This window comes from Drosophila bipectinata, unplaced genomic scaffold (assembly GCF_030179905.1).
Source record: "Drosophila bipectinata strain 14024-0381.07 unplaced genomic scaffold, DbipHiC1v2 scaffold_249, whole genome shotgun sequence".
Classification (NCBI taxonomy): Eukaryota; Metazoa; Arthropoda; class Insecta; order Diptera; family Drosophilidae; genus Drosophila; species Drosophila bipectinata.
The window spans coordinates 60,116-71,042 of record NW_027222897.1 but is presented as its reverse complement, the minus strand read 5'-3'; the positions used below and the strand labels follow the sequence as shown (position 1 = coordinate 71,042).

The following is a 10,927-nucleotide window of genomic DNA, read 5'->3' as shown; positions in this document are numbered from 1 at the left end:
TTACCGCCCCAGTTGCAGGAACAACTGTCTGTGGGAGCTGTGGGAGGCTAAATGCCAGGCAATTTTTAATAAAATGTAAATAAAAGAGACAAAGACAGTCGGAGGCGGTCTCAACATTGTCGGCACGCAAGGACTCCGAAGGAACCGGAGCCCGGATCTCGGTGAAGGTGTTGCCGTATGCCATGTGCCGTGTCCTGGGCGTCCCACAAACACAACTTTTCCGCAACTCCGGCCAACCCGTGCTAAAAACCGCTACGAATCAAGTTTTGCGGCTGAATTGTCCTTGAACCAGTTACCCCGCAAACGAGGAGACAAGACCGGGCGGTAGATCCTGGCGAATCTCAGCCCCTAGCCACATGGCACATGGCACTGACGTAAGGCTTACCCCCATAGGTTTGGTCGCATAACAAAGCAATCGCTCAGCCCCCGCTCTGATTGTGGTGGCAGTTAACTTGATTATTTTCCAAATAATTGAAAAGTTTCCTTTTCCTCGCCATTGCGAAAATTGCACAAATTGCAGAGACAAGACAGCCGTGGCAGGCAGGAGTACATCCATCAACCGGATTACCGCACCCCAGCGCCCACCCACTACCTCTTCGAGTCTCTGGCTCAAAGGTAAGCTCTTCCGCCCCGTGACGACAACGTCAGCAATGACACCAACACCGTCAGCAATAGCAACACCAAAGCGTGGAACAACGTCAGGATGACGACGATATCCAACCCGCCAGCAACCTGAGAAAACAAACAAGTATCGTGCTAAAACACCATTTAAAGCGGAGTCTCTATGGCACATGACGAGGATTCTCTGGCTCCAAAGAGGATGTGTTTTGTTTAGCGTTTGGGTATCTGTATGTGCTCTACGCTGAGCCAAGTGGTTATATCATTGGTATTATTTATTATAACTTAAAAACACTGATTAAAAAAAGGGAGGAGCTATTCCTTTAAAGTTTGATCAAATTATTTTACTCAGCATTTAAAACTTGAAGCATCCATTCTTGTCAAGAAGCTTTTATATAAATTGTATTATATAAAATATTTTAAACTTATTCTAGAATATTATAAAACGCCTTGTTCTTTAGTTTTTCTGAAACATAACTCATCCTTTGTTAAACAACAATTTTTGTAGGTCATATTTATGTCATCGAACATCGCCAGGAAACAGGCGCCAAATACCCATCGTCATTCGACCTAACCCAACGTGAAAAGTGCAAAAACTATGCTCCTAAACTCTGACACAAATACAAGTCCTCTAAATGTATCTATATATCTCGTATTTTATTTGTATCTGTATCTGAGCGTGTTTGGAGCAGGGCTAAAGGCAAAGGCTAACCCAAGGAAGCGACCAAGTTGAGCCTGTTACTATTAATAGAGTCGTTGCCGAAGTGAACTTGTGAACTTATTTCTGGCCCATTTGGTTGCCAGGGAGCTCGGCAAATTAACAACCCGTTCACCCATTCACCCAGTGGCCCAGAGGCGCGAAATTCAGTCGGCTGGCGAGGCTTGGAGCGAGCGCTTCCGCCATGCAGACGCGTCCCAGCAGTGAGCCGCAGCGCAGCAAGGTGCAAGACCAGGCGGGGGGCAGGGGACAGGTGCCCAAGTGCGCCAGTGCCACGCTGGCCAAGAAACCAGCCACGCCTCCGGCGGCACCACCGCCTACGCCGGCCAGCAGAGGAGCCATGACGCTCACAGTTCCGCTGATCGAGCTTACGCCCGCCCAGGGCGAGACCCCTGTAAAGGTGGCACCGCCGGAGAAGCAGGCTCCTGTTCATATAACACTGCCGGAAAACAAGGAGAACCTACCCACAAAGCCACCGCCGTCGGGAAAGACTACTCCTCTGGGCGCCCCCACCAACTATGTGGCTAGACGCACCTGGATCACCACCGACCGGATGAATGAGCTCCGCCGAAAAGCCCAGGAGGCGGCCAAGCAAAACAAAATTTTCACAATCCGCGGCTGTTTCAACTCGGTACGGAACGCTCTGCTGGCGCGCGGATGGGTGGAGAAGCTGGATGTGCACCGGAAGGTGATGCCGGCGGGACAGATGACCTACGAGGATCTCACCCAGAGGCTGCCCAAGCGGAAAGCAGGAGAAACCCGACGGCAGTACGTGCAAAAATGCGAACGCAACATTATGTCACGTTTTCTGGAGCATATGCCCGTCGATTTTTTGTGGACAAATCGGAAGGAGAAGTGTGATTACATAGACCAGGCCAAAAATCCCGGGATGACCATCAATAAGTTCCACCGCGCCCCGTTCACCTCCAAGGAGGGATTGTGCAATCAGCTGCGTGACTTCCATTGGTTCTTCGAAGAAGGAACTGCAGAGATGTACTTCCCGAGGTGCTACAATGTCTGGAGCCCAGAGGAGCTGGGCGAGTTCATAGATAATTTCAAGTTGACGGCCTGCGTGGCCTTTCTGCGGGCCATGCTATGCAAATACCATAAGCAGGGCACCGATTCCGTATTCTCCGTCGGCGGTAAGATACCCTACTCCTCGATAGACTTTGCCTACAAGCGACTGGTGGAGTACCTGGACAGCTGCCAACACAACGACATCGACTTCGAGGACCCGCCCAAGATCTGGGAGCACGACTGGGACGCGTTTCTCTTCCAGCACCAGCTCCTGGTCAACGAGGATGGACGGATACAGCACGACGGGCAGCGGCTGGATCCCATGGTAAAAAGCTGCCTCTCCCTGATCGACAAAATGAAGATCCACTGGCCCCAGTACAGCCTGGATGGATACCAGAACCTGTGGATTGTAAAGCCGGCTAATAAGTGCCGGGGACGGGGCATCCTCCTAATGGACAACCTGAAGAAAATTCTGGGTGTCGTCAACCCATCCATTGCCTCGAAAAGTCGCTACGTTGTCCAGAAGTACATAGGTGAGTAAAAGCCAAGAAATCCAATTTATAATTTAAACAATACATAATTTTCTTATATTATTAAGTTACTCAAAATAGTCCATATTTCGAAAGCAGGACTTCCCTTATTTTAAATTTTCCCACAAAATTGAACACTTTTCAATCGATTCCCGGATAAAGCATCTTAAGTGCAGCCCCAGAAAAGTACCCAGTACTTGGCAAGCAAACGAAATAAACAAAAACACGGAAACTAGGTCGTAAATCAGGCCGGTGCCAAAGTTGTGGTACTATGTAGCGCTGCTGCTCAAAGTTGTAGGCTCCCTGTTTTTCGGGGGAGCTCGAAACGTCAGTTGTGGTGCTTACATGCACGCACGTACATCCTGGCAGAACCTCTGATCCCATGCCTACGGAGAGTGCATAAATATTTGGCCTAAAAACGCAATCATTGCCTCTGGGTTGGTGCTACTATGACTGTCGTAGTTGTGCTCGTTTTCTGGCAGCAATCATAATTTGTTTTACGGTTTCTGTCTGCCTCGAGACTGTGCAACAGGTTTGCCGGGGACCGTAGCAGGACTATTGATTTTAATTTCACCCTGGAAATCCGTTTTCTGAGGCAGTTTCCCAGTTTGTCAATATGGAAATGTAATTGCAAATGAACTCGTATGGAGGCAATAAAGGCGAAAGCAGTTTTTATTAAATTTCCGATTCCAATATGTGCACACGTGTCCTTTTTTGTGCCGAGGCAAGTTTGGTTTATTGACGGGCCTTATCATATTTTCAGTAAAGTGGCTTATGCAGCTATGAAAAAGTAGTCCAGATTGTAAATGATGGGGAAATCAAATAAAATCAGTACACCTGATGTTGTGGGAATGTATGTATTGAAATAAATCAACAGGTGAACGTACCATTGATTGCTAATTCGACCTGAAAAGCCTTTATAATTATTTTCAATTGAACAATAAAGTCAATAGGATCGATGGCGGTTTTAATTAAATTCCTGATTCTTATTTAGCTATTTATGGATCCTTTAAAATACCAAAGGTATTGTTTTTGTTGAGCTGCTCTTTGCAACAGCATTTTTAATTATAATAAATGAATAGTTTTCAAACTATAATTAAAATCAACTAGCACGGCACGTCGTTTAAGAGTAGGTTTCATGACTCTCTGCCTTTATTAAGAGACGGCTTTAATTATAAAAGTAATTGCAAGTTTCTCCACATAAACAAAACAAGGTCATGACCCTATTAAACTGAAACTTTACTGAAAAAAATAACTGAAAGGACTTTAATCTGACTGTAAGATAACTTATGATCTTTTCAGAACGTCCTTTGATCCTTTTCCAAACAAAGTTTGACATACGCCAGTGGTTTCTTATAACCAATACCCAGGTGAGTTCAACAAATAAAAACCTTCGACAAAGGATCATTAATATATTCTTTACCTTCCCCAGCCCTTGGTCGTCTGGTTCTATAGGGAAAGCTATCTGCGCTTTAGCTCCCAGGAGTATAGTTTAAGTAATCACCACGAATCAGTGCACCTGACCAACTATGCGATCCAGAAAAAATATACCAATGGAAAGCGGGACAAGCGGCTGCCCAGCGAGAACATGTGGGACTGCTACTCCTTTCAGGCGTACCTGCGCCAGATCGGGAAGCACAACATGTGGCTTGAGCGGATCTTCCCCGGAATGCGCAAGGCCATCGTGGGCTGTATGCTGGCATCCCAGGAGAACATGGACCGGCGACCCAACACTTTCGAGCTCTTCGGCGCCGACTTCATGATCTGTGAGAACTTTTACCCGTGGCTGATCGAGATAAATTCCAGTCCGGACCTGGGAGCCACGACGAGTGTGACGGCACGTATGTGTCCTCAGTGCCTGGAGGATGTGGTTAAGGGTTAGTTTTCCCGAAAATCCAAGTACTTAAAGCCTCATTGAAAATACTCTTATTTACAGTTGTTATTGATCGACGTACGGATCCTAAGGCGGACATGGGAAACTTTGATTTGGCGTATCGCCAGGTGGTTCCTCCCACACCCGCTTACATGGGCCTCAACCTGTACGTCAAAGGCAAGCAGATGATCCAAAAAGTGAATCATAGCAGTGGACATGGCCACCACCATTATTACTACCAACAGCAGCGCAGGGAACGCTCCCTGGCAACGAGCAGCGTCTACCGCCAGAGGTCGGCCATTTTGCATCCAGCGACCAGCATGTCCAGGATACATCGGGCCATGCCCACATTCAATGCCACCGAGTACATGGAGAAGTACATGGTGGAGCCTCTGAGCAGCAGTCGCAGCAGCCTCAGCAGTCAGCAGCAATCCACGCAGCAACTGCAGACGCATCAGCATCAGCTCCAAAAATCACCGTCGATTGCCACCGGCTCCGCCTGTCCCTATTTGCTGAAGCAGGCGGGTCGCTCCATCACCCAGTTGCTTAGCGCCTCTCACAAACGGAATACGGGGGGATCGGTTTCAGGTGAGGCAATCCAAAGCACTGCCCTGCCGCCCAAGCGGCAACGTAGCTGCGGACCCCGGCTCACCTCCACGAATCCGGTGGAGAGTACCGAAAAGAAGTTCAAGATTCTCATCAAGAACTATACAGCCGGCGGAAACGAGTCTCTCCAGGATTCTCGACCGGAAGCAGCAACGGCGCCGGTCATAAGTGAAAGAAAGTGGCGCAGTCTCCGCAACATCACGGCCACAACAGCCGTTTCCTCAAGCTCCACCTCGCGCTGTAAAGGACTGCCTTTGCCGGCACCGGGACTGCCAACGAGGCGGTTCGTCCGCACCAAGTCCGAGATCGAGAGCGCGGCCAGCATGCACGCCATAGGCAGAACCTTCGGCAGGAAGTCAAACGGACCCCGACTGCCTATAAGCATCTCTGTGCAGGCTCTGCACCGGGGAGAACCCATCGTGGCGGCCCTGAAACAGGCCACCAGTGAGCTGCAGCTTTCCCAGGCTGAAATGATGAGTCCCCGAACGGCACTGGCGAGTAAACTAAACAGTTCAACGCTTACGGTTCCAATACCCCCTCTTCCGGTTGGCTAACAATGCCAATTATTCTTAATTTTAATCTTTAAACAGTTTTAAATATATTTCAGCTTCATTTTTCTATACTTTTTCAAAAGAAGAATTTTAATTTAATTTTAATATTCAATACTTCTTATTAAAACTAATGTTTCAAATGACAGGAAGGTCTTTCGCAAAAAAGTTATATAGTTACTTAAATAAATGTTAATTTATAAAAATTAAAACCAAACTAAAAAATGTATAATATTATAAAATGTTAATTTCGAAAAAAACGACGAATATATAAAGATCATATCGAATTTTATTGCTACATTTATATTTTGATGTATGACATCATGTTGATGGGTGTTCCAATATCCAAAACCAGCATTTTCTTTTTCTTGGGTGGCAGAATTTTTCAGGAATACCGATTGTTTGTGAGATTATATTTGGGAAATCTGTCGGGAACGATATTGCGACTCCAAAATATAATAAATACTTTCTGTTCGATACATTTAAATAAAGCTTTGTCTGCATATTCTTGATATTCACTGCCCTATTGATGCAATCTTGCAGACGCAGATGGTGAAGCTATAGCATCGTCAAGTCCCATATTCTAAATAAAAAATATATTTTAGTAACTTGTCTAGAATAATATATATGTTTCTTACTTGTTTTAAGTCGTCACAGCATTCTTCATACAGAATTCATGATTTAGAAGCTTTTAAATTTATTTTTTATATCTTCGGGGGGTGAGCGTTCGTGGCTATTACTTAGAAGAATTTATAAGCGTTTACTAATACAGTCCTGTGAAATATTATTTATGAAAGGTGCATTATAAAAAAAAGAAATATAACTATATAAGCTAAAAATATATATTTACCATATTTCTTCCAATTTTTATTTCGGTGCGGTGTACTGAAGTGCAAGATTTTCACGTGTTGTTGGATTCAGGATAGCCTTGGGTGACACATTGTGTGAGGAAGGCTGTGCTGAGGGCGCACTTGAACTTGCTTTCGAATCAGCTTTCTATAAAATATTTTTTTTTTTATGTTAGATGAGAATTTTAAGAAATCTAAGCCCGGTGACATACATTTTTCCTGGCAGTCTTGATAGGTATGCCCCTTATGGCTTTTATCTGGGGTTCCTTGATCTTATCCAGCTTTCGGCTATTGGAGGTCTTCACATTGTTTAATATTTTCCGCAGAAGCCGTGTCCTCGGGCTGTTCCTCATCTTTGGAAGATTTTCGAAGAGCGTCATCTGTTTGCCATTAAGCTCTAGCGGTTTTCCATCCGACCCCTTGTTTATACTGTAGTTGACCTCAAAGACGCGTTCAAAGAGTCCGGTCCCCGCAGAAGAGTTCTTGGGCAGATCCACTACCACACGAATGCAGTCCTTTAGGGCCATGGGACAGATCCTGGCTGTGATCTCCGTCGAGGGTGAGAGATCCGGGGTGGAGTTAATCTCAATCAGAATGGGATTATAATGCTCGTCCACCATAAAATCGCACCCATATAGCTCGAAAGCGTTTTGCACCAACTCCGTCTCGTCTATACTAGCCATCACTACTGCCACCAGATTTTGCTTGAATCCGTTGTAGATCTTTGTCCACGTCCCGTCCGGCGCACCCACATGATGGAGATGGCTTTTGAACTGGTCCAGCGACCACATGTTGTGTTTTGGAAGCCGGGTATCGCGATTGAGCTTGTTCTTGTAACGCTTCTGAACCGAGTTGTTGGTCAGGTGGATCGACTCCCGCAGATCGTCCATGGTGAACTCCTGGGAGCTAAAGCGCAGATAGCAGTCGCGGTACATCCAGATGCTCACTTTCGTTTCCGTGATTGTCAGTAGCATGTACTGCCGGATGTCAAACTTGGTACGGTAAACGAGGAGAGGTCGTTCTAGGGAAGGAAGTTAGAAATAGATAGATATATTTACCACAGATTTGGAACTCACCTATGTACTTCTGGACAATGTACTTCTTGTTCTGATTATTCGACGTCCACTGCAGGATGTCGTCCAGAGAGCTGCGTATCACGATACCAATACCACGCGACTGGTAGCCCGGCTTCAGGATCCAAAGGTTGCGGCTTCCGTCCCAGCGGTAGTCCGGGCGGAGCGATTCAATCTGATCGAGGTAGATACCCGCCAGACGAGCGTACTCGGACATCACCTTCTCGCTGACTTTAAACTTGGCGTTGGATTTGAGCAGATCTGTGGACTGGACCATGAACGTCTGGTTCTCGACAATCTCGGCGGGAGTGGGTGGCTTGATGCGGGCATCGTCCAGGGAGTAGTGCTCCGCCTGACGTATCATCTTTTTGACCTTGGCCAGGGCAAAGTCGATGGTAGTGCTGGATATAGTTCCCGTATCGCTGATCATTTCAGACGGGCGATGCTCCTTTATGTACAGCAGCAAAGAGCGGGCCTGGGTCTGCTGGTAGTCCTCGATGAAGGCCATACGCTCCTCAAGATTGTTTCCTCCCAGCCTGTAGAAGCGCGGATAGCTCATCCCGCAGACGCCGTCTTCACGGTACCATCTCTCCTGATCGGCGCATCCAACCAAGCCCACTTTGGTGGAGAAGTCTAAGAACTGGCTGCGGCGCACCCGATTCCGGAAAGGACGCACCTCGGCGCAAAGATCGCGCTGACCCTTACCCTGCCAAATGAAGAAGGCCGGAAAATGATTGATCATCTTTGAGATGACCACCGCCTCGTAATCGTTGCCACGCCTGGCATGCTCCAGCAGCGCGTCCTCGGACATGTTCTGCAACTTGGCGTGGCGAGCCGCTGGCAGCTTCTCCAGCCAACCGCGCCGCATCAATGCCCGCCTCACCGTGTGGTAGTTCCCGTACACTGTGAAGATCCGTCGATTTCGGTACGCGTCAATCACCCGTGTCCGGTAAACGTTGCGCATCTGCCGCTTGTGTGCATCCGGGGCCATCGGCGAGCTGGTCGTTGGCGGCCGGGCTGTCAAGCTGGAGGAACGGGCTCGGGCCAGCAAGTTGCCGATACTTTCCGGTCGATACTGACCGCTGCTGAAGCCGCCATGCATGGGAATGTTGGAGCTGGTGACTGTGCCGGAGCCCAAAGGTCCTGTGCCATGCGCGTAATTATGGGCGTAGCTGCTACTACTGCCATTGTTGTTGGTCAAGGGCTTTGGCACGGAGCACTGCTTGCAGAGCTGCACCAGTTCCGCATCAAGGTTATGGATGAGTGATTGGATCTTGGAGACAGGATTATAGTACCGGTTGCGGTTTCCAGGACCGGAAAATCCGCCCGGCGTACTCTGTGTCATACTGCTGGCTACTGCTCCTCCTTCTCCGTCTCCAACGGTGATCCGGCTGTCTTCGGTCTTTCTTTTTTTCGTTTCTCTGTACGTTTGCTTGAGCTGGGGCGTGGTGACCGTCCTCGGCGGCCTCCCTCCCTTCTGCGTCCGGTGTGTGTTGGGTGGGTGGCTAGGCTACTCGACAAAACTGTCGATTGCTCCTTGCAACTAACGTGAAATTTTGAAGCAGAAGCCAAACAGTTTCTAACAGTATCGCATGTACTAACGAAAAATCTTTATAGATTTATAAAACATTTCTTTGTATAGACAATAAAATTTAAGACCAAAAAGAGAAAACCTTTGACGAAACGAGTGCGAAATTAACTAGAAACAACTATTGAAAATCAACTCAGAGCTTGCTGAAACATCCAATGGAAGTAACTAATAACGAAAAAACTTATGAACGACTATTAAATCATCAAAAATTTATTGAATAAAATATAATACAATAAATCGCAAACTTTCTTTCCACGCTTTCTTTCTATTTTTGATATTTTAAAAAACAATTCTCTTATAGAATTCGATCCAAACTACTAATATGGCAACCGCGGCGGGTCAAATTGACACTCCCATGCATTCTTCATATTTTTGAGGGGGTCCCATCAGAAAATTTGACAAAATATTTAAAAAATATTTTGTTCCTAGGTTTTGATGCAGATTTAAAGAGAATCGATCCACAAATCGTTTAAGGTATTCCTTTCATGAATCGGATGATTATTGGCAAAGTTATGCCTTTCACTGTGGCCAATATTGGGCATCCATGCACTTTTCACTTTATTGAAGGGGACCCCCCAGAAAATTGGACAAAATATCTGAAAAATATTTTGTTCCTAGGTTTTGATGCAGATTAATAGAGAATTGATCCACAAATCGTTTAAGGTATTCCTTTCATGAATCGGATGATTATTGGCAAAGTTATGCCTTTCACTGTGGCCAATATTGGGCATCCATGCATTTTCCACTTTTTTGAAGGGGACCCCCTAGAAAATTTGACAAAATATCTGAAAATATTTTGTTCCTAGGTTTTGATGCAGATTAACAGAGAATCGATCTACACATCGTTTAAGGTATTCCTTTCATGAATCGGATGATTATTGGCAAAGTTATGCCTTTCACTGTGGCCAATATTGGGAATCCATGCATTTTCCACTTTTTTGAAGGGGACCCCCTAGAAAATTTGACAAAATATCTGAAAAATATTTTGTTCCTAGGTTTTGATGCAGATTAACAGAGAATCGATCTACACATCGTTTAAGGTATTCCTTTCATGAATCGGATGATTATTGGCAAAGTTATGCCTTTCACTGTGGCCAATATTGGGCATCCATGCACTTTTCACTTTATTGAAGGGGACCCCCCAGAAAATTGGACAAAATATCTGAAAAATATTTTGTTCCTAGGTTTTGATGCAGATTAACAGAGAATCGATCCACAAATCGTTTAAGGTATTCCTTTCATGAATCGGATGATTATTGGCAAAGTTATGCCTTTCACTGTGGCCAATATTGGGCATCCATGCACTTTTCACTTTATTGAAGGGGACCCCCCAGAAAATTGGACAAAATATCTGAAAAATATTTTGTTCCTAGGTTTTGATGCAGATTAACAGAGAATCGATCCACAAATCGTTTAAGGTATTTCTTTCATGAATCGGATGATTATTGGCAAAGTTATGCCTTTCACTGTGGCCAATATTGGGCATCCATGCACTATTCACTTTA

General features: G+C 45.9%; 2 protein-coding genes across 2 annotated transcripts; one reads left to right on the top strand and one right to left on the bottom strand.

Moving 5' to 3' along the window:
- The first annotated feature begins 1,505 nt into the window (after nucleotides 1–1,505).
- On the top strand, nucleotides 1,506–5,916 carry LOC108124972 (Tubulin tyrosine ligase-like 3A). Its single transcript, XM_017240940.3, has 4 exons — nucleotides 1,506–2,886; nucleotides 4,186–4,253; nucleotides 4,316–4,760; nucleotides 4,820–5,916. Exons 1-4 carry the CDS (start codon nucleotides 1,521–1,523, stop codon nucleotides 5,914–5,916), a joined length of 2,976 nt encoding a protein of 991 aa, XP_017096429.3. The 5' UTR covers nucleotides 1,506–1,520.
- Nucleotides 5,917–6,181: 265 nt separating this feature from the next.
- LOC108125237 (Tubulin tyrosine ligase-like 3B) lies at nucleotides 6,182–9,560 on the bottom strand. Its single transcript, XM_070282722.1, has 5 exons — nucleotides 7,835–9,560; nucleotides 6,971–7,779; nucleotides 6,761–6,906; nucleotides 6,549–6,684; nucleotides 6,182–6,493 (listed from the first exon to the last, which is right to left on the bottom strand). Exons 1-3 carry the CDS (start codon nucleotides 9,174–9,176, stop codon nucleotides 6,778–6,780), a joined length of 2,280 nt encoding a protein of 759 aa, XP_070138823.1. The 5' UTR covers nucleotides 9,177–9,560; the 3' UTR covers nucleotides 6,182–6,493; nucleotides 6,549–6,684; nucleotides 6,761–6,777.
- Between the last annotated feature and the right edge of the window lie 1,367 nt (nucleotides 9,561–10,927).